Source organism: Macrotis lagotis, chromosome 1 (genome assembly GCF_037893015.1).
Source record: "Macrotis lagotis isolate mMagLag1 chromosome 1, bilby.v1.9.chrom.fasta, whole genome shotgun sequence".
Lineage (NCBI taxonomy): Eukaryota > Metazoa > Chordata > Mammalia > Peramelemorphia > Peramelidae > Macrotis > Macrotis lagotis.
Genome location: NC_133658.1, coordinates 449,001,416 through 449,026,009, shown reverse-complemented (window position 1 = coordinate 449,026,009; position 24,594 = coordinate 449,001,416). Strand labels below are relative to the sequence as shown.

At 33.5% G+C, this 24,594-nt stretch overlaps 1 protein-coding gene across 1 annotated transcript in view; it reads left to right on the top strand.

Moving 5' to 3' along the window:
- The window catches only part of SOS2 (SOS Ras/Rho guanine nucleotide exchange factor 2), a 118,403-nt gene that overhangs the window by 45,203 nt on the left and 48,606 nt on the right, over positions 1-24,594 (top strand). The window contains exons 5-11 of the mRNA XM_074213438.1: positions 1,870-2,073; positions 4,762-4,905; positions 7,195-7,305; positions 13,088-13,186; positions 16,284-16,411; positions 17,179-17,828; positions 24,352-24,433. Of these exons, the coding sequence (XP_074069539.1) occupies positions 1,870-2,073; positions 4,762-4,905; positions 7,195-7,305; positions 13,088-13,186; positions 16,284-16,411; positions 17,179-17,828; positions 24,352-24,433 (1,418 nt within the window). The remainder of the gene's footprint in view (positions 1-1,869; positions 2,074-4,761; positions 4,906-7,194; positions 7,306-13,087; positions 13,187-16,283; positions 16,412-17,178; positions 17,829-24,351; positions 24,434-24,594) is intronic.

Here is a 24,594-nt window from a genome sequence, read left to right as displayed (position 1 = left end):
AGAAGAGAAACAGAATTTGGGAAAAATATTTTTTTAATAAAAATTTCATTTCTAAGATATATATATATATATCCATTTATATATACATATACATACATATATATATATATATATATATATATATATATAGAGAGAGAGAGAGAGAGAGAGAGAGAGAGAGAAATTAGTTAATTTTATTTTATTTAAAAATATACCCCCCCAATTGATAAGTGGTCAAATTATGAGTAGGCAGTTTTTAGGGGGGAAAAATCCAAGCTGTTAATAGCCATATGAAAATATGCTCTAAATCACTAATACTTAGAGAAATGCAAATGAAAACAACTCTGGTATCTCACACTTATGAAACTGGTAAAGTTGACAAAAAGGGAAATGGGGGGGAAAAAGCCAGAAGGACTATATGAAGCTAGGTATCATTAATATCTTGTTGGTGTAGCAGTGAACTGGTCGGAAAGCCGTTTGTAACTATGTTCGAAAAGCTATTAAACTTTTCATACCCTTTGCCTTAATGATCTTGCGAATGAGTCTGTAACCCGAAGAAATCAAAAGAAGAGGAAAAGAATTTATATTTGTAAATTAGTAGTAATTCTTTTCGTGGTGTCAGAGAATTGAAAATTGAGGGAGTGCCCATCAATTAGGGAATTGACTGAACAAGTTGAAAATAGTTTACAAATGTAATGGAATAACATTGTTTTGTAAGAAATGTTGAAAGAGATGGTTTCAGAGAAACTTGAGAATATTTGTCTGACCTGATACAGAATAAAGTGAACAGAACCAGGGGAACAATTTATATAATGACAATATATAAAGACAAATAACTTTTAAAGACTTAGGAACTCTTAGAGTGAGCAGCTTGGATTCTAGAGAACTCATAATGAACCCTGCCCTCAAATTTCTGTTTAGACTGAGGTATTTATTTTTTTGAACATGGTTATTGTGGTAATTTATTTTGCTTTACTATACGGGTTTATAGAGATTTATTTTTCTTGCTTTTTCAATGGGTGAGGATGAGGGAAGCAAGATGGAGGGAATCTGAACTAGAAATAAATTTAAAAAAACAAAAAAAGAGATAAATTAGTAAGTATTTAATAAATGTTGGTGTAATAGATGTTGGTTTCCCATATACTGTAAATGTCCTTATACTTTTTAGATTATCTCATTTCCTTCAAGACTTAATTCAAATCCTTCTTTTAGGAGGCGCCTCCCACCCACCCCCACTCCTTTCTTAGAGTACCTTCTATCTATTCTATGTTTGTCTTGACTACATTAAAATGAGGTCAAGGGGTGTGTTTTTGCCTTTTTTTGCTTCCCTGGTATTTAGGACAATGTCTGACACATAATAAGTGCTTAATAAATGCTTATAGTTGACATGTATGCACTTGACAGACAACAGGGAACCATAGAAGATTTTTGAGCAGAGGACTGACTTTTATTGGAAAGATTATTTTGTCAGCAGTATTTAAGAAATAGATTGAAGGAGGGGAGAGAGCATATAATTTATTGGCACAGAATAAATATTTAATAACTCTTTTTAGTTTTTGCAAGGCAAATGGGGTTCAGTGACTTGCCCAAGGCCACACGGCTAGGTAATTATTAAGTGTCTGAGGTCGGATTTGAACTCAGGTACTCCTGACTCCACTGTGCCTCCTAGCCTCCCCTTAATAACTCTTGAATTGAGAGATCAGAGACAGGGAGGGAGATTTGGAAAGAGAATATTGTAATAGTTTTGGTTTATGACCTAACGTTTAACTCTGTTTTCTCATAACAGCACCTTCTTATTGCTTATTCATGTGATGATTATGAAGAACAATTGAGTTAATTTAAACCAAATTGGTGATAGGCATTTATAAAATGCTTCCTCATATTTCTCAGGTTTTAATGGACATGTTTGATCAGGATGATATTGGTTTGGTTTTGCTGTGTGAAGATGAACCCTTTTCTTCAGGTGAACTAAATTACTATGACCTAGTCAGAACTGAAATTGCAGAAGAAAGACAATATCTACGAGAATTAAATCTGATAATAAAAGTATTTCGCGAAGCTTTTCTTTCAAACAAAAAGTTGTTTGCATCTTCTGTAAGTACCATTTTTGTGTTTGGGATATTCTGTTTCTCAAAATATGTTATAAAATTTAGAATTATTAAATATCTTCAAAATCCTTGTGTATAGAACACAATTTTTTAAAGTAGTCTTAGTTTGATTTTTTAAATAGTTGATTTGTTTCACCAGCATGTTGAAATGTCACATAAGATTAGTGAGGAAATTAAAAAGACTGAAAATTCTGATAGCTTATATTTAAAATAATCTGGGTAATTCTCTAGGAGCCTATGAGAAAAGAAAATATATATTATGTTAAAGGAATTCCTCAAATGTGAGTTGTAGGGTAAAGAATCTCATGAATTGAGATCTTTTTCTGGAAAGAATAGGTTGTAATAGACTTTGCCTCAGAATAAATGTTAAAATAGAAAGATTCATTTTTTTCCTTTATTTCCTGGCACCCATTATCTTTTTCTTTTAAAATTCTTTTTCCTTTCTTGTTTTCACTGTCATCCATTGCTTTCTTTGCTACTCTACATATTTATTGTTTCTTTCAAAATATGTATTTACTGTGTAAGAAGGGTGTGGTACTTAGATAGTTTTGGTTAAATAAACATTAAAGAGGAAAACAGATTTTTCTCAGTCTTTTTCTTAAGTTCTAAAATCAAGCAGATGTATTCTAAAGTGTTTTGGTAGACCTTATTTTTTTTCTGTAATAAATCTGCTTAGTTTAAAATTTTTTTATAACTCCCCTCCAGATCATTATTATTATGCTATTTTGTATGTCAGGTTAAAGAATATGACAAGCAAAGACAACACAAATTTAAAATATAAATTCATTTGTAAAAACTGAGGATAATGAGTGATTGTCTCATAAAACAAAGAGAAGTACTGGAGTATAAAGCCAGTTTAAAGAAAGCTTAGCAAACTAAGCAAACATCCTGCAGAAATTTAAGATGATATCGCAAGAAGAAAAATTTGGCAAAAGATGAAAGATTTTAAAACATTTTTATAACGTTCATTTTACTATCAAGGACATGGAACTATTACACTTGAATTCTATCTTTACAACCTCAGCTCTACTAATAAAGAAATGGAAATGTTTCTGAAAAAAAAACAGAAAAAAACAACTGAACTTGACTAATTACTAGAATAATTTTGTGCTGGTGGTAAGAAAATGGCAAATGCATTGAAGGATTGATTCTCACTATTTCCAAAGCAGAGGAAAGCATTAAAGGAAAGAATCTTGAATTTTGAGAATAATGTATATCAAGGTTATACAAGTAAACAGGCAACCTTTTTCAAGCTATAGACAACATTTTATTATCATACATTTGACTGAATAATGTAAAAAATTTCAAATTCCACTATTTATTGCTTTTTTTTTTATTTCATCAGTATAGAAAGTTTCCAGTTCAGAAACTGTCTCTCCACTGGGACAGATTGACCTCTGATCCACAATTTATAATCTCAGATTTCCTTGGGGTCACTGAGAGGCTAAGTGATTTGCTCTTAGTCTGTTTTGGTTTCCAAACAGTGAAAAATAAGTATCACCTATAAAGTGATATAGAGGTGCATGGTGGATATGAACAGATTGCAATACATTCATTACTAACAGTTCTCTCACAAATGAATACTAGAGAAAAAGTTGTCACCAGAAAAAAAAATGAACAAAAACAGTGATGAACTGGTTTTGTGGCAAGAGCACAGGAAAATTGATGGACAATATATATCTTCCACTGTTATTCTCTTAATGTCAAGTGAAATTGAGGAAAGTTGTCAGAACAAGAGTTACCCAGGTTATACAGCTTGCAGGAATTCTACAATATTGTAGAAATGTCCACAACTGTGAAATCACATAATTGAGTATTGGATATTATGTATTTTCAAAATTTCAAAGTACTTATAGCTGTCATTTGATATGATTTACATAGGGCTGGTAGACAAAGAACAAGAGACAAAGAAATTATGATTTCAAGTCATTGCCAGAGCTTGGACTAGAATCCAGGCCTCTGAACCAAAAATTTATTGTACTTTTTATTTATTTATACAAAATGCAATGATTGCGTGTACAATGGTATCTAGGAAAGAAAGCATATAATTTCAGTTGCTTGGGTAATGAGCTTTAATCTCTTTTTACTATTAGAGTCTATAAAGTACTTGATTTTTTTTCCTGTAGGTGATAACATTGATTTGTCATATAAAGGGATTGAAATTCTGATCAAAACTGTTCCCAATTTGCCATTTTGAAGGTCCTAATTTACCTGGATAAATTTGCTATACGTACGTTTATCTATTACCTTAGTGGTTAGGTAAATCTTATTTTGTTGTAGATGAGGCTTGAGATTGAAAATTTATTTATTCCTTATGAAAGCCAGACATCAACTCACAAATAAAATTTCTATAGTACAGCATATATTTAAGATGAACTACTTTCTCTTTTTCTAACTCTTACTGATTGACTTCAGTTTTGTGGGTTTTTTTTACCCATCTCCCCAATATACACTTTTCTTCTTTTTCATGTTTTTTTTTGTAGGATGCTTTAATACAGCCTCTTTTATGTAGAATTTCAAGGTTTATCTTGTGGGAGCTTTGTTTCTTATAAAATACTAAGATGACTTTTTAGTTGTAGATTCTTTCCCATCTTTAGCTTTTATGTGAGTATTTTTATTCATTAATTTATTGGCATATTTTTTTCTTCAGATGCTTTCATTTTTATTTTTTTAGGATATTGAAGGAATATTCAGCAACATTTTAGATATTCATGAATTGACTGTAAAACTTTTAGGCTTAATTGAGGACACAGTTGAAATGACTGATGAAAGCAGTCCTCATCCCTTAGCTGGCAGCTGTTTTGAAGATCTAGCAGAGGTAAGTTTATAAAACTATACTATATTCTTATTAAAATGTTTAAATTGCTTGTTATATTATTGTGTCAAAATGAGAAGACATTTTCTACAATAAAGATTTATTTAGTTTTCTTTCAGTCAGTAAGTTGAGATCATCATGTATTTTACTCATTGTACTTTCTGCTTGAAAATTTATTTCAGATTGCTTCAAATTAATTTTATGTGAATGGCTTTTTAAGTGAAATATGTTCTTTGCAGCTATATAAGTGTGCTAATAAAGATATTGGACTTCACTTCTGAAATCTATAAAGTATGATATACTTAATAAAAGTATAATGACATTTCTCAGGTATCTACCTTCATTCAATATTACACTGACAAAATGGATTACCTCACTTTTTAAGGGATCTGATGCTGTTAATGGTTTGCTAGCTGTCTGAAATTCTCAGTCCTATTCTTATTAGGGTATTTACTTGTCTTGAACTCCAGATTGTAGTTTTTCAGAGAAAATAATGTAAACTTAAAGTGGTCCAAATAACCATTTTAGATGATGAAACTACAAATTCATTAAAAACCATTCTTGAGGGGTAACTTAGTGGCACAGTGGATAGGGCACTAGCTCTCGAATCAGGGAAGAGCTGAGTTCAAATGTGTCCTCAGACAATTAATAATTGCCTGTGTGACCCTGGGCAAGTCACTCCTCCCCATTGCCTTAAATAAATAAAATATTTCAAAAAACCAGTCTTCAATTTTTAAAAGAATAAGGTTTACAAGGCAATGGGGTTAAGTGACTTGCCCAAGGTCACACAGCTAAATAATTATTAAGTGTCTGAGGCTAAATTTGAACTAAGGTCCTCCTGACTCCAGGGCCAGTGTTCTATCCACTGTGCCACTTAGCCATCCCCAAGATGTTTTTAGGGAATAAAACTTCGGTTATGTTCTTTTTTGATTTGAACGTGGATTGTCTTTGTAAACTATCTTATTAATGCTTATTCATATCTACTTGTCTCAATATCTTTGAAAAGTATGCCATGGATAAAGCACTAATATATTGTATAGCTTCTTACAAAATCTCTCTCTCTCTCTCTCTCTCTCTCTCTCTCTCTCTCTCTCTCTCTCTCTCTCTCTCTCTCTCTCACACACACACACACACACACACACACACACACACACTGGGAGTTAAATGACTTGACCAGGGTCACACAAATGTATGAGATCAGATTTGAACTCAGTTCTTACTGACTCCAGGACAGGTGCTTTTTCCAATGTGCCACCTTAACTGTCCCTAAAGAAAATTTGCACATAAGGTTAAAATTCAATTTGAAATACAGTGCTTTTTGCTTTGATTTGTTTTTATATCTTCAGACCAAAGATTCAAAAGTTACTTCCCTTTTGATTATGGGCTCTCCTTTTCATTTGACTCTCCATCCAAAATAGTTTTTTATATGTGTATTTGTATGTATATACATTTATGCATATATATCCAAACATTTATACATATGGTAGGTATACAGGGTACAAGTTAGAGCACCTGGCCTACAATTGGAAAGACCTCAGTTCAAATTTGGCCTCAGACTAGTTGTGTGACCCTGGGCAAGTTACTTTAACTCTGTTTGCCTCAGTTTCCTCATCCTAAAAATGAGCCACAAAAGGAAATAATAAACCACTCCAGTATCTTTGCTAAGAAAACTCCATTGGTGTCATAAAGAGTTGGGCACATCTGAACACCAACTTTTATAGACGTGTGTGTGTGTGTGTGTGTGTGTGTGTGTGTGTATGTGTGTGTGTTTATGGGTGGGTGGGTGTGTATGTATATACACATACGCATACATATAGATCATAGTTTGCTGCTTGTTGCCCCAGTATTACTGATTTATTTTGAGATGATAGGAATCAAAACAATATGAATTTCATGACGTAAAGGCACTGTATAAATTCCTTTGGAAATATACACTTACAGCTACAGGTGAATTATATTTGATATTTACCCTTACAATTTGGAGGGCAAAAAAAATCAAGTCCTAGTTGAGGAGCTCACTTTATATAGCACCTACTATATATACATATATATTTACAAATATTACAATTATTATCTCATAACAAACCTGGACTATTATCATTCTCCCCATTTTACAGATGAAGAAACTGAGATAAACAGAGGTTAAGTATCTGAGGTTGAATTTGAACTCAGGTCTTCCTGATTCTAGGCCAAGCACCCTTATCTAACAGACCAAGTAGCCTTAGGAGCAAACCAATGTTATACTGAAAATGTAAGTTAAATTTATTTTCTGAAAACTTTTTTTTTTTTAAGGAACAAGCATTTGATCCATATGAAACCTTGTCACAGGATATTCTCTCACCACAATTTCATGAGCGTTTCAATACTTTGATGGCCAAACCTGCTGTTTCTCTGCATTTTCAGGTAAATTTAAATAATAGATAAATACATCTGTCTAGTGTTCCCGTAACAAGAGCTACTCTGGATTGAAAGAATATCTGGAAGAAAGGAAAAGGCAGTCTGTTCTTGGTAGAGAAATCTTTGATAGAAGAACTCTTTTTATCTAGGTTCATCAGTCAGTCACAAACTGCTTTAAATATAGGAGAGGTACTCTAGAAATGCTTTTAAATATTTATAGAGAAACTAGAAAAGTTAAACATTTTGGGAAGGCATTCCTATTTATAATCCAACTTGTTGATTTCTTAAAGTGGGATTTGATACACTGCACTGAGGATAGAGAAAGAACACATCATTCTTCCTTGCTCAGTGACATAACTGGCCTCCCAAAATCATTTGGTAAGGTTAAAATGAATATGGTACACAGTATTCCTATTCTAGAAATAGGCACATGTAAAAGAGAAAAAAGTTCTGTAGTAGTAATCTTGATCTTTTTAAAGTGGTTTTCTTGACTTTTTAATCTGTAGAATAGTTTTTTAGCCATCTTACTTGTTACAGTCAAGTAACTTACTTGTTATGGTCAAGTAATTTTTTTTACAACATTTATTTATGTGTTTTAGTATTTTTGAAAATTGTATCACTTTAACTCAGCAAATTTATGCTTTCTTATATTCATTTTTCTTTCTGTAGCACATCTTTTTTAAAAAAAATCCTGTCACTTTATCACTTACTTGTATTGTTGTGTCGGTTGACTTCACTTTATGTAAAGTGAAAATAAATATATTTTAATTTAAATCATCAGATTTCATTCTCGTGGCAAACATGGATATTCACAAAAAATAAATTCATATAATTTATTTCAGTGAGAACTCTGCCTTCATCAGTGAATATTCATGAAAAAAGTCAGATGGACAATATATTGTCATGATTTTGACAGTTGTTAGGCAAAAAGATGGTGACAATCACAGTTTCTCTTTTGATTAGAAATTTTCAACTTTTTTATTTAGCATATTTGAAACCTTTTCTCTGATGATACTATTGATTTAGTAAAATTTAGTAACTAGAAGATATTTCTATCCAAAAAAGGAGCTGTCTTTCCCCAAAACCCATCCCTCCTCTTAAACTTCCCTATTTTTGTCTTGGACACCACCATTATTTTGGTTCCCAACCTTGGAATTATCCTGACTTTTTCACTTTCCCTAACTTCCTATAATTCTTTAGTTACCAAGTTCTTTTAACTCTACTTCCTTAACATATCTCCCTTTCACTCTACTCACATGACCACTACCCTAGTGTAGGCCTGTATCACCTACCATCCAGACCGTTACATCACCCAGACTGTTAAACTAACTTTTTATTTGTTTTCCCTGTATCTATCCTTTCCCTTCTCTAATCCTAATCTTTCATAAAACTGCCAAATTCATATTCCTAAAGCATTTTTCTTCCTTGCTCAAAAAGAATCAGTGGCACCCTATTATTTCTAGAATAAAGTACATACTCCTCTTTTAGGTAGTTAGGGTATATGATCATCTATCTCTAGCCAGTCTTTCCCATGTACTTTATGATTCAAGTCAACTGGACTACTTTGTGTTCTCCATTCATGCTGTTCCATCTTCTATGTCCTTATCTTTGTATGAGTTATTTCTCATGCTTGGGGAATAGCCCTTTTAATGCTTTCTTTCCTCATCTCTAGCTTTGGAAGCTTTTTAACATCTTTTACTGATAACTAAAGTGCTATCTTCTTCCAAAGACCTTTCCTGATTTCCTTAGTTCTTAGTAATTCCTCCCTTCTGTTAACTTTATGTTTATTTTGTATTTCCACTTTTAGTAGAGTCCTTTCTGAGGACAGGGGCCTTTTCTTCCTTTCTCCTTTCCTTCCTTCCTTCTTTTCCTTTCTCCCCCTTTTCTTCCTTCTGTGCCTCCCTTCCTTCTTCAAATACACAAAAATAGCTATGGTACACAGCTGAATTTAAGTGTAATTATAAAAGAAATACAAAATACTGTAAGACTTCCAAGGAGGAAAAGATCAAAATCCGACTACCTTTTTAATCTTATTTCATTTTATTCCCTTTTCTGTACTTTCTATTCTAGTCAAATTGAGTTACTAGCTTGTTTCTTTATATAATGTTCCATCTTCTGCTTTTGTGCCTTTGCACCTCTAGAAATCCATACCCCTTTCAGGGTTTCTTTTTTGAAGTCTTAGTTCTTTGAGGGCAAGTACTGTTTCATTTTTCTTTTTATATTCTTGTTAGGTTAATGTCTTGTGTTTATGAGGCTCTTAATGTTTATTGAATTTATTTGAATGGGAAAAGGAAAGGAAAAGTTGTATTTAAGGATTGTGGAGATAGAATCAATAGGAATCGATTAATTGAATTTAGGAGTCCAAGGTGGAGGAATTGAAGATACCTTTATAAGAAAATGATCTTTCTATCTCTCTTATAATCTCCATTAAAACTTGATGAAGAGGAGCAGCTAGGTTGCGCAGTGAATAGAGCACTGGCCTTGGAGTCAGGAGTACCTGGGTTCAAATCCGACCTCAGACACAATAATTACCTAGCTGTGTGGCCTTGGGCAAACCATTTAACCCCATTGCCTTGAAAAATCTGAAAAAAAACCCCCAAAAACCAAAAAACTTGAACAAGTTCAGTATAAATGAATGAGTGGGAGAGTTGGAATAGAAGATTTTTTTTTATCAGATATGGAAATTTGATTTCAGAATATTAAATAGTTTCTAAAATTGGTGACATCTAATCTAATAAACAGCAACACTGATAGATTATATTTGCAAAATGGACATAGAGGTTTAGTGAGTTAAAGAGCCATGAGGGTACATGATGAGCAAAGATATTGATATTTCTTAGGTTTAGAGCATAAATCATCCAATCCACTTTTTTTTTTTCTTTTGGACTTTTTCCTCTTTTTTAATTTTAGAAAGGTTTTATTTATTTGGAGTTTTACAATTTTTCCCCCAGTCTTGCTTACCTTCCCCCACCTCATTGATCTAAGTTGAATGTGATGAGAGAGAAATCATATCCTTAAGTCAGAAACATACAGTATGAGATATAGCAGAATTACATAATAAAGACAACATTTTTTAAAAATTAAAGGCAGTAGTCTTTGGTCTTTGTTCAAACTCCACAATTCTTTCTCAGGATACAGATGGCATTCTCCATCGCAGATATCCCAAAATTGTGCCTGATTGTTACCCTGTTGGTATGAGCAAGTCCATTAAGGTTGATCATCATTCCCATGTTGCTGTTAGGGTATACAGTGTTCTGGTCCTGCTCATCTCGCTCAGCATCAGTTCATGCAAATCCTTTCAGGCTTCCTTGAATTCCCATCCCTCCTGGTTTCTACAGTCCACTTTCTTGATTGTATTCTTGAAAGAATTGAGACTAAGAAATGTTAACTGACTTGCCTAGGGTCATACAGATAAAAATCTATGCTGGGGTTTGACTGAGAGACCGTGACTAAATCCAAAGCTCTTTTAGTAAGCCAGTTGTTGATATAAGTCTTTTTATAAGACTGTTAATGTTCTGGGTGAAAATTCTAAAATATATATATATACATGCAAACACACACATACATATATCTTTAAATTATATCATAACTGTGAACATTATCATGATTATTCTTTGAACAAAACCTGAATATTAAAAAAAACTAGTGATAAGTGACATTTTGATAAAAAAGAATTTTGAGCATTATAATTAGATCGGAATTATGAAATGTTATACTGTAAAATAGTTTGTATTTCTCATTCTTCTTATGTAATTTTTAAAATATAGCAATTGGAGAAGTAATTGGAGGCCCCTAACACTAGAGGAAAAGTAATACTAATAGTTAGATTTTCACTGAATGAAATACTATGTGTGAAATAAAGTAGACTTTTATGGTAAGTCCCTGTGTAATATGCAGTATATGAGAGTCCTAAGCAATATCTCTCTGTCAGAATACTATCAGAAACAAACACACAAAACTCGAGTACTTTAGCCTCCTAATGAGATGATACAATATTAATTCTTTTGGTAAACTTAAAAGCAATCAAGAACTATATTGTAAAATTAGAACATATATCCTTAATTAACTTTGAGTTGCCATCCTTATTTATTAAATAGCAGAGAAATCTTTTTCCAGAGTGTTTTCTCATTGCCAGATTCCATTTTCATATTGTCCTTCATTCTTGAAGAGGACCAAAACAACATCACTATGAGTCAAGTTATAATGTGTTCGACTGTGTTGATCAAACCACTATGAATTTGGAATTCTCTACTATAGGTTGTGCACAAATAGATTTTGTGAACATTTGGAGTAGATTCTCTAAATTTGCTCATCTTGTGTTTTTTTGTGAGTTACTACAATTGTACTTTTCTCATAGAGCACATCACCTTCTCTGATGAGGGCATACTATTCTGGGTAGTACTGTGCCAGTGTCTCCTATGTTGTACCATTATTTACAAAATTGGAAAGACCTAGAGAATGTCCTTGTATTGCTTTTTCTGATCATCGTGCATGTTTGCTATATGCGAGTTCTGCATAAAATAGTCTTTTTGGCAAATGTATGTTTGGTATTATCCAATTCTATTTTCATAGTCTTAGATCAATACTAGTATCAGTGATTATATTATATATTTAACAATTACAAATGCTATAATGTAGAACTAACCAAAATGTATCAATTTAATCTTTCATATACAATGTTACTCTTCCATATTCTGCCTCTTTCTATGGGGAAAAAAAAGTGGCTGGCTTACTCATCATTCCATGGCATTCAATTTTGTTTTTCCCCTCCATTTATATTATTTTCATTGTGTATTTTGTTTTCTTGGTTCTACTTAATTCATTTTATATCAGTTCATATAAATATTCCCAAATCTCTCTCAGTTGGCTGTTTTCTTAGAAATTTTGGTTTCATTTTGCATGCTTGTCATTTTTGTTAGAATCTTAGAAATTTTGGTGCCATCTTGCATGCTTGTCATTTTTGTTGGAAGTAACAATTTATATTTTAAAAACAAATCTAATTCAGAAGTCTCATCAGTTATCACTAAAATATGAATATTCTTTGTACATATTAAAATTGAAATGTGCCTATAAGTCAAGTACCTACTGAAATAAGCAATAGTTCATTTATATAATGCTTTATGGTTTTATAATGCACTTTCCCTTATATCTATGAGATAGGAATTGTATTTTATTATCTACTTTTTATAGAAGAGCCTGAGATTAATGGATTATCTGATTTAGTCAATATGATTATTAAGTGGTGTGACTATGACTTTAACCTAAGTCTTCTAACTTCAAGTCTAGTACCTGTGTATTACATCTTGTTTCTTCCCAAAACAAGTATTAGATTTAAAATTCTCCACTTTTGCAACTTATTTAGAGTTTTATTTTGATCCTATTATGACTTGATCTCAAAATGGCTGTAATGCAGAAAAAGATTAAGTATTATTTCACAGTTTGACTTCAGGTAACAATTTAGTGTGAAACATTTTAATAAATGTTTAATACTGCACTTTCTTTTTTTTGAGAAAATCTATTTTTCTAGCCTTCAAGATTTGATTTTAATATCCCTTATTCTTTCTTTATTATGATTAGAAAATATCAATGTAAGAAACAGTATTTTGAAGATAATAAAAATTAGTGTTTGTAGGTACAGAAGATGATTTTTTCCTCAGGAAAACAAAAATTCATTTTACTTTTTAGATCTTTGTTTTAATTTCTATTTTTTTGATAAGTTTATATTCTATTATAGTCTTGCTGTATGTTTTACACATGGAAATTCAAATAAATTCTTTTTGTCTTCCAGTCCATTGCTGATGGCTTTAAAGAAGCTGTGCAGTATGTTCTTCCACGCCTTATGCTAGTGCCAGTTTACCATTGTTCACACTACTTTGAATTATTAGAGGTAAGAATGAAAACTTAGATAAACATTTTCCTTATTTTTTAAGTTTGAAAAATAGCTTTAAATTATCATGATTATTGTTTGAACAAAAACAAATTGAAAAAAATGTCTTTAGCAAATGATTTCCAGGGAGTTCAGAGCAAATTACAAACTTCTTTTTTTTTTTTCAGTTTACATGATTTCTTTGAAGATAGGTATAGAAAAGATTATTCTGAAAATAATTTTTTTTTGAGTCTCTCCTTATTTTGCTCAGCTTGGACTCAGTGCCACAACTTATTTGCTTGGGAATTTTGGCCAGTTACAGTTAAAATGAGGACTAATTCAGTCCTCCATAAACTAATCAATGATCCCCCCACTCCTGGGGACCTACCTGACTTACCAGATTTAGTTGAAATACTCTGCAGCAGAGTAGTAAATGCTCTTTTAGAGTTGTTATGGCCAAAATTGGGGCAGCAAGATGGTGTAGTAGACTGTCTCTGTAGATATCTTAGGGGATATGCAAAGTGTTGATTTGGTTTGATTTGCCTGACACATATTGCCTTAGATCTCTTCCTCAGGGTGCCTTTAGGCTAAGTGAGCATTTAGAAGGAAAGAAAATGGTATGCAGAGAATTGAGTTTGTGTAAGATATATACAGAGTTTATTGGAGATAATCTCAAAAGGAAAACACTAGCATTAAGTGGTAGCAGGCTGACTGGGAAAAACCTCTTGTAGAAGTGAGCCAAGATTTGAAAGAGGTCAAGAAGTTAAGAAGGGATATCATTCTGGATATGAGAACAATTAAAGAGAATGTACTGGGGGTGGCTAGGTGGCACAGTGGATAGAGCACCGGCCCTGGAGTCAGGAGTACCTGAGTTCAAATCTGGCCTCATACACTTAAATAATTATCTAGCTGTGTGGCCTTGGGTAAGCCACTTAACCCCATTGCCTTGCAAAAACCTTTGAGAGAGAGAGAGAGAGAGAGAGAGAGAGAGAATGTACTGAACTGGTATATGGAGTTTTACGTATGCGGAACAACAAAGAACCAGGTACTTCTGAAATGTAGAGTACATAGAAGAAAAAAAAGTATAAGACTGGAAAGGTAAGAAGGAAGGAGATTAGAAGCCAGACAATGGATCTTAAATTAATTCTGGAGGTGATAGGGAGCTATGGAGAATAATTCAGTAGGAGGGCTTATATGAATTGATCACATCCCCTCTTTAGGAAGCTAACTTAAGCAGCTGAGGGCAGGATGGACTGGACTGAGGAGATACTTGAAACTGCAGGCCAACAGAAGACTTTTGCATAAGTTCAGGTGTGAGGGCCTCTACCTAGGTGGTGGTAGTGCCAGAGAAGAGAAAAGGGACACTTAAAAGAGATGTGGCAAAGACTTAGTCACGGATTGTTATCAGGGTGAGAGAGAATACTTAGTGCTTAGTGGTATATCTTTATAGATTTTTATGGTTACTTTTTCTTTTTATATTACCTAGATTCCCCCTTGAATCCTTCCCTATTTCTAGAGTCAATATATGCTCATATCTATGACCTCATACCCCCAGCTTTAAATGAAATAGGTGGAGATATCTTTTCATTTCTCATCTTTAGGATCAAATTTGAGCTTTATGATTTTATTGTATTCAGTTTTGATTATTTTGGTTGTTCTTTCCATTAACATTATAGGAGTTATATATATTGTTTTCTTACTCTGCTTACTTCATTTTGCTTCTTTATATTTACTACATTCATCATTTCTTTTCAAACATTCATTGCATTACTATTGTTTACCACAATTAGTCTATTCATTCCGCAATCTCAGTCTCTAGCTATTTACTAACACAATAATGCTTATTATGATGGTGCTTAATATGGATTTTATGATGTTGCTTATCAAAGATACTAGAACTGACATACAGTCATCTGCAGAAAGATGTTTCAGTTTGTTATGAAATGTAGAACTAAATAGATTTCTTGTTGGTGTACTTTGTCTCTTGATTTGATAGTTAACTAGTAGAAATGATTTACTTTTTTATTTTTTGTTTATTATTTATTATGTATTATTTATATTGTATTTTATGGCACCTTACAAGACAGATTTGTTCTTATGGAAAGTAATATGAAATCTTTCCTATAGTTAGTCTTTTCTCCTGATTAAAGATGGAATATATTATATCTGTAGTAGTTGGGTTCAATAAAGAGGATCTGTATAAAAGGTGTATTGTCATAAACATATTCGTATACATTTTTCCTCTGAAAAAGAGACTGACATTTATATTAGAAATGAGAATATAAATGACTAACTGGGACTTGAAACCCTAAATAAATAAGGAGGTAGTAAAGAGTAGCACTTAGTAGCACTTGATGATCCTAAAAGAACAGGTATATATGATTGCTGAGCCATTGTCAGTGATATTTGAAAGTTCATGGAAAAATAGAGATATCAGATTGAAGAAGAACAAATGTCCCAATTTTCCAAAAAAAAAAAAAGTCTGCAAACTACAGCTTAGTGAACCTGAGTGATTCTTAGGAAGGTTCTAATTAATCATCATCTAGAAAGGGAAACAATAATTACAAAGAGCTAGCGTGGCTTTATAAGAACAGGTCATGCCAGACTAACTTAATTTCAATTTTTTGACAAGAGTATTCAGATGAAGGCAAACAGGTTGATGAATGACCTTGATTCTGTGTCATATAAGAATCAATTAAAGGAACCAGCTATATTTAGTCTGAAGAAGAGAAACTCAGGGGAATAGCACAGTCATCTTCAGTTATTAAAATTCTATATTAACATTTCTGTAGAAGAGAGACCAGATTTGTTCCATTTGGTCCCAGAGAAAGAATTAGGAGAAGGGATCGGAAGTTGCATAACTACAAATTTAGACTTGCTAATGATTAGGTTAGAGCTGTCCCAAGGTGGAATGGTTTACCTTTGAGAAAGGATGGATTCCTCTCCTTGGAAGTCTTTAAAGTGAAGACTGAATGACTTATTGTCAGATTTGTTACTGGTTTCCTTTTTTTAAATTCCTTTAGTTTGTTGGCAGTTTTTTCTTTTCTTTTTTATGTTTTTGCTATTCTTAAGCAAAACAAAATACAAATTTTATTTTGGATTTTCCAATTTTTCTTAGCAATTGCAAGAATGCAGTGAAGAGCAAGAAGACAGAGAATGTTTGAAGCAAGCTATTACTGCTCTTCTGAATTTCCGATGTAGCATGGAACGAATTTGCAACAAGCATTCACCTAGACGGCGACCTGCGTGAGTTCAGTTTATAAAAAGCATGAGGGATGCACAAATTATACTTGGATTTAATTTCTAGATTCCTGACCAAGCTTGATTAGTAGTAATAATTTTTTGTTTCAATTCTAATACTAAACATATATCATTTCCTCAGATGGTGTTACACATATCCAGCAATTTTAAAAATCAGACTTTCATTGTTAAGAATTAAATGCATTGGGGCAGCTAGGTGTGTAGTGGATAGAGCCCTGGAGTCAGGAGGACCTGAGTTCAAATATAGCCTTAGACACTTAATAATTATCTAGTCCCATTGCCTCAAATAAATTTTTTTTAAAAAAGAATTAAATACATTGGCATGGTTTATGTTTTTAAACTGACTTTGCATATCTTTTCCAGATACTGAAAATGATTTAAATATTTCCCTTTAAATTGTACTAGGGAATCTATTATCATTGCTTTATATGACATATTTTATAGTTTGCTTCACCTGATGTGTAAAAAGCTCACTATTTTTTACATCTTCAATTATGGCATTAGATATGTAATGCATAATAGATAATTTTTCTCATTTTACAAGTAAGGAACTGAGGCATAGTGGAATTAACTTGTTGTTTACTTAAGAGTCAGTGAAATAATTGAAAGATTTTGTTTTGTAAATTGAATTAATATGAATTAATAATATGTCTCTAACTTGGTATGAATTTCTGTTATTCATTTTTGTATATGTTTTAATTATGATTTAACAGTAACTGGAAAACCTTTTTCTTAATTGTGTTTTTTTCTAGGGATCCTGTTTGTCGATTTTATAATCGTCAATTACGGAGCAAGCACCTGGCCATAAAAAAAATGAATGAAATTCAAAAAAATATTGATGGATGGGAAGGCAAAGATATTGGACAATGTTGTAATGAATTTATAATGGAAGGCCCATTGATGAGAATAGGAGCTAAGCATGAGCGTCATATTTTTCTTTTTGATGGTTTAATGATTAGCTGTAAAACTAATCATGGACAATCCCGGATTCCAGGCTATAGCAATGCAGAATACAGATTGAAAGAAAAATTTGTCATGAGGAAAATACAAATCTGTGATAAAGATGACACTTCTGAATACAAGCATGCCTTTGAGTTGATTTCCAAAGATGAAAACAGCATTATATTTGCTGCTAAGTCCACTGAAGAAAAAAATAATTGGATGGCAGCCTTAATTTCTCTTCAGTATCGTAGTACACTAGATCGAATGTTAGATTCAGTATTATTAAAAGAAGAAAATGAGCAACCCCTGAGGTTGCCAAGTCCAGAAGTTTATCGCTTTGTTGTGAAAGACTCAGAAGAAAACATTGTTTTTGAAGACAATTTGCAAAGTGGAATCCCTATCATTAAAGGAGGAACTGTGGTGAAATTAATTGAAAGGCTAACCTACCACATGTATGCAGGTATGTATCTTTAGGTGGAAGGAGGAGGGCACTGTAATTAAACTGTTTAGCTGGAGCAGCTACGTGATGCTGTGGATATAGTGCCAGACATGAAGACTCATGTTTTCTGATTTTAAATCCAACTTCAGACATTTACAAGCTGTGAGACCCTGGGCAGGTCATTTAACCCTGTTGGCCTTAGTTCCTCATCTGTAAAATGAGCTGGAGAAGAAAATGGCAAACCACTCTAGTATCTTTGCTAAGACAACCCCAAATGGGGTCATGAAGAGTTGGCTACAACTGGCAACAACAACAACAACAACAAAGGAAATATTGGATTCAGTTGTAAAGAGCTTTAAATGCCAAATAAAGGATTTTGCATCTTGTATTTAGCTATGCGAATTTAGAGAAAAAGATAAGGTTTTATTGAACAAGACAGGTCAGGCATACTTTAGATTGGAATTGGAAAGGAGAAAGACTTGAAACAAGAAGACCAATTAGGAGCTATTACAATAGTGTATAGGAAAGAGGTGACAAAGGCCTAAGCTAGGATGGGAGCCATATGAGCATAAGTTATATATCTCTCTTTTCTTGGTCAAACTCCTAGAAAAAGCCATCTTCACTCACTGCCTCCACTTCCTCTCCTCTCACTCCTTAACCCTTTATAGTGTGGCTTCTGATTCTGATTTCATCACTACTGAAATTACCCTTTAGAGAATTACCAATTATTTTTTAGTTTCCATGGTGGTCTTTTCTCAGGCTTCATTCTTCTCGATACATCTGCTCCATTTACCACTCCTGATAATTCTCTTCCTGAATACTATCTCCTATCTGGATTTTCATGACACCGTTTTTCTCCTGGGTTTCTTTCTACTTGCTCCTTGCCCCCTCACTGTGGGTATTCCCCAAGTTTTTGTTCTAGACTCCTTATTCTTCTCTTTAAATTCTTTTTTAGTTTCATTACCCTCTCTATGCCAGACTCTAGGATTTGTATATATCTAACCTCAGTCTTCCCTCTCAGCTTTATTCCCACTTCACCAACTGCCTATTGGACATTTCATACTAGGTGTTCATACTAGAGGTATTCAAACTCAGTTGATCCTTGTTTTTATCAAAACTTTCCAATTTCTGTAAAAGGAACTGCTAGACTTCTTGTTTCTCAAATAAGTTGCCAGAGTAATTTTGCTTAGGCACAGATTGTACTGTGTAATTTCCCTATTTGATAAAACCCAAATTTCCATTTGCCTCCACAATCAATATAAACATCTTTTTAGTTTGTAAAGCCCTTCAGAGACTGACCCCAACTTATCTTTCCAGCTTCACTATACACTATTCCCCTTCCCATACTCTGCAATCCAGCTAAATTGGCCTTTTCTCTATTTTCTACATGTTTCTCTTGCTGACATGTCTTAGCACTATTGTCCTCCATTTCTGTAAATGTACTAGTTCTTATCTCTGCTTCTAAGACTCTCATTTCAATATCTAGTTGATGTAGCACCTTCTATATAAATCCTTATCTAACCCCTTAAATATCTAGTGCTCTATTAGATTATGTTGTATTTAACTACTTTTTATTCTCTTTATATAAATTATTCTGTTCATTCTTAAATATATCTTTATTGTCTCTCCCATTATAATGTAAGTTTCTTGAGAGTAGGGATTGTTTCATTCATTTTGGTTTTTTTTCCCTAGTATAGTTCCTGGTTCATAATATGTGCTTTATTGAGTGATTGGAGAGAGGATACTGGTCAGAAATACTATGGAGGCAAAATTCTATGAGACTTGGAGTGAAGGTTAATATATTCTCTTTTGTACACATTGAATTTCAAATTTCAGTTTGTGTTAAAATTGTATCTTGGTACAATGGATAGAGCACCAGCACTGGATTCAGGAGGACCTGAGTTTTGATTTAGCTTCAGACAACTGGCCCATACTAGCTATTGGGGCAAATCACTTAACCCCAATTTTCGTGGGAAAAAAAAAGAAAAGAAAAGCAAGGTAATAAAAAACCAAAATATATTGATTAAAAATTATATCTTGTGTAATATAATAAAATTATATAATATATAATTTTATAATATATATAACAGACATTGTACATATTATAATATATATATTATAGCTTGACTATCCTCCTCCCTTTCTAGTCGAAGGTAGCAATAACAGGATGTGAGATTGCAAAGGGACATCTAGAAGATCAGAAGTGCATAATTTATCAATTATACCGTAAATTAACCAAGAATCACATCCTAGTAATAAATACTGAATCAAGAGTAACCATTCTAACTTTGTTGTCAAGGACCTTTTGATCCTATGATGTGTAAATCTCAGATAAGTTCTAGACATCCACAGTAAGACCAGCTGAACACCAGTTGTTACTTTTTACTTTAAGATGATGTGGATATGTTCAAAGTTTTGCTAACAACTTCTGAGATAACCTGAATATGTTAGTAGACTAATCCCAAGGTAGCACAGATGAAAGTTAATTTGTTGTATAAAAATGAGACCTATTCTTCTCCTCCTCCTTACTTCCCCCTCTTATCCCCACCCCAACATTCTTCAGTATCTTTTGGGTCCATACTGCTGAGTGCTCTTTACTCTAATCCACGGTTACGTAAGTGATACTTTATGCCTCTCCCTTTCCCCATCCTGTTCCCCATACTGCCAGCCTTTCTTCCCATTCCATGCCATCTACTTCTGTTTCTTTTTTTTTTTGCCACTTGTCTCTTTACATACTGGGCTATTTGCCCACTCTGTGATTAGAGTGTGATTACATCTCTATTTTTTGCTACTATCATGATCTTTCCTGTGATCCAAAGAAGCAGGCATACTTCATAAATTAATAATCAATTCATAGTTGATGACTAGAGACAGGAACTCAGGAGGGGTGGCCAGTACTAGATATCTATGTTGTTGAAAGAACTGGGAATATTTAGCCTAGAGAAGAAGACTTAGGTCTGACATGATAATTGTCTTGGGAATAATGGATATGTTATAAAAAGGAAAAAATATATGTTATATAAGGAAAAACTTTAACCTTAGAACTTAATGCTTTAAGGGAAGCTTCAACTAGAGGCCATCCAATAAGCCATGTTGTGTCACCATGAAATTTAACATGTATAAAGTTCTGGGCCTAAATGTTTTAGAGAAATTGAAGAGTCTACCAGCATACATCTGTGACATGACATGTACAGTTACCATCAGTTGATGGATGATCTTGCTAATACGGACACTCATAGAGAAAGAGCCTTAGTGAAGTACTAGGTAAGAGCACTGGACTTGAAACCAGGAAGACCTGAGTTCAAATCCTGCCTCAGCTCTTATTAGTTCTGTGAACCTGGACCAGTCACATAATCTTTCTCAGCTTCAGTTTCTTTATCTGTAAAATGGAGATTGTTATAACACATCTTACAGGATTATTGTGAGGATCAAATAAGATAAAATATACAGTGCTTTGCAAACTGAAAATACTGTATAAATGGAAGCTATTATTACTATTATTATAGTATTTTAAGATAATAAATTTAGAGCTAGGTGAATTTTAGAAATAGAGTACAGTCTCCTTATTTCAAAAATGAGGAAATGGTTACATAACTATTGCATGGAATTGATATTCCATAGGGTTATAGCACTTAGCTCACCTTCTAGAAGGGGAAGGTGTGGTTATTCTGATGGTTTTGGGACATCTACCATCTACCAAGTCTAAAGGGTTTCACCTTCTCACTCACAAGTCTTTTTGTTGTCTTAAGACCTAGGAAGCCTTGTCATCGTGGCCATTAGGAAGTCAAGGTAAACCTTAGCTCCCTGGCCCGTTCAAATCTTGCAGATAGCTTTCTTGCATTGTAACTCATGATGGGGGAGAAGTAAAAGCCTAACAGTGATCCTATCATATCTCTTTCTGACTCTCAAATTCAGTGCTTTCTTTCCTTCATCATGTTGCCTTTTCTTTGTAGTACATATAAGTATAAAACTCCACTGTGACTTTTGTTAGTATATATATTTCCCCATGGATAAACTACACTACTTAATTTGGGGGCCTGAAATTTGGGGAAAAAATATATTACATAAAGTTATTGAACTCAGGTTTTATTCATCATAAAAATCATACAACTCCTAATCACTGTCAAAACTCTATCCATGAGTTCATCCTCATCTGTGTTTGATGAGGAATTCCTATCTTAGGAGAGTCTCTGATTGCTCTCCTGCCTGTGCTTTGGTCTGTAGGTGATCATAAGCACTTCCTGTGCAAGTCTGGTGTGGGGATGCATGCTTAGTCCATTCTGTTTCATGAACCTGAAGCACCAGTTGTGTCCTCCTTTGAAATCTGTCACTTTTTTTTCATCAGCAATTCTTCTTGCTTCCTGCTGACCCATCTTTGTGGACACAGGAATACCACTGGCCCTTTGCTCTTCAATCTATCTCTTCACTTCCCTCTCTAACTCAGGCCATTTGGCTGACTGGCCTCTCATGGCTTTCTGCTGTGGAGTTTTCAGTTGGGTTTCTTCTTCCCAGAGCCTGTCTCGGATTATTTTCTCAGTTGGAGGAGGACCAAACTGAAGTTCAGCAGCACGATTTCCATTCACTTTTGCACACTGGATCACTTTGAACTTCAATTCAGCACTGTATGAAAATCTTTTATGAGCCATCTCTAGACAGAACATGGCAAAATGTAACCTAATATACTAATAATGAATGCAAACAATGAGTGCAAAGACAAAAAGCATGAAATGAAAGTAAAAATATCTACAGCCACTGTATAAGATACTCCTAGTTTTAGATCCCAAATTTTTCAGAAAAGAGTGCATCTTCCACATGAGGAAATATGGTAGCAATCATATATTTCAGATTGGGAGACAACCCCATCTTTTGACTGCTGATGTTATATTTGCCCTCATCAGGATTCTTAAATAATCAGTTCAAAAGTGGGTCACTTCTAAATTTAGATTTCCCTTCTATTTTTTTTTAAGGTTTTTTTGTAAGGCAAATGGGGTTAAGTAGCTTGCCCGAGGCCACACAGCTAGGTAATTATTAAGTATCTGAGACAGGATTTGAACTCGGGTACTCCTGACTCCAGGGCCAGTGCTCTCCTCTGTGCCACCTAGCTGCCCTTACTCCTTTCTTAAAAGGGAAAAAAACATGTACTGAAAACACTCAGATTATTTCATTACAAATAAATTTGTTCAGTATTTTTACATTTCTTTCAAATACTTAACTGTCATGATGAATCCTTTGATGTTGGTACATATTACAATTCATCTATGTCTGCCCAGTCTTGGCCATCTCTTCCAAAAAATCCTTCACAAGGGGTCCATTATTGTGCTGGGGAGGTAAAGGGGACTTTCTCTAAAGCTTTTGACATGATTTGGATATCAATCTATGGACATTTCCTCAACTGTCTCTTGTTCTTCCTATCTGACCAGCCTCTTTTCACAGTCTAGCTCTATTCCACCTTCCTAGTCATAGTAATATTTTCATTCATTGTATTTGTATCCCTAGTACCTGGCAAAGTACCTGGCAACATAGTAGGTGAATGATAAACACATCACAAGATCCAGCCAAAATCATCTTATTACTTACTATTCCTCAGATATTCCATTCCATCTGTCATCTCTCTATTTTCAGGTGCCACCAATTGCTGACTATTATGGAATGGATTTCAGATTTATTTTTCTTCTAATCTCTTGGCTTTCATAATAATGAGATTTTATTATGTTTAATGAACATGGCCCTACATCAGTGTTAAACTGAAGATTATCATATTAGTGAACAAATTGGCTTTAAAACTATATTTCTGAATGAGGAAGAATTGAAGATGTAAATGGGACTATTGGAGTAAAGAAATTAAAATTTCATAAATAATCATTACAAGTTTCTATAGAATAAACATCAACAACCTAAATTCTTCAAAGAATTAAAAAATAAAAATTATATGCTTTTGTCTAAAGTTCCTCTACTTTTTTTTTTTAGGTTTTTTGGGGTTTTTTGCAAGGCAAATGGGGTTAAGTGGCTTGCCCAAGGCCACACAGCTAGGTAATTATTAAGTGTCTGAGGCCGGATTTGAACTCAGGTACTCCTGACTCCAGGGCCAGTGCTCTATTCACTGTGACACCTAGCCACCCCTTGTACCTTTGTTTTAAGATAGGCTAAAAACATTTTTTTTAAAGTTGGTAGGCAGATGGGAGAGGGAGGGAAGGAAGGGCAAGGAAAGAAGTATTTGCATAGTGTCACTACATGCCAAGAACTATACTAAATGTTTTACAAATATCTCATTTGTTTCTCACAATAACTCTGTGAAGCAGCTAGTGTTATCTCCATTTTTACAGTAGGGGAAACTAAGGCTAACAGGATAAGTGACTTGCCCAGTGTCACATGACTAATAAGTGTCACAGTCTGGATTTGAACTTGGGTCTTCCTGACCCCAGACCCAGCACTCTATTCACTATGCCACCTAGCTTCCTCTAGGGGAGACATCACTGTATTGTCTTATTAATTTAATTAGACTGAAGAAAATTTATAAATAATTTTTATTAATTTTCCTTTACAGATCCCAATTTTGTGCGTACTTTTCTTACAACCTATCGTTCATTTTGTAAACCACAGGAGTTGTTGAAGTTATTGATTGAACGGTAAGAAAAATATATAAACTTCATTTATAGCAACTTCTAAAAAAAAGTTAATTTCCACTATGCAGATTTTCAAATCTATATTTCCTAAAATCTTAGATTTAGAAGGGACTTCTTTCTTTTATCTTTTTCAATTCCTCAAATTTTATAGTATTTTACTTGTG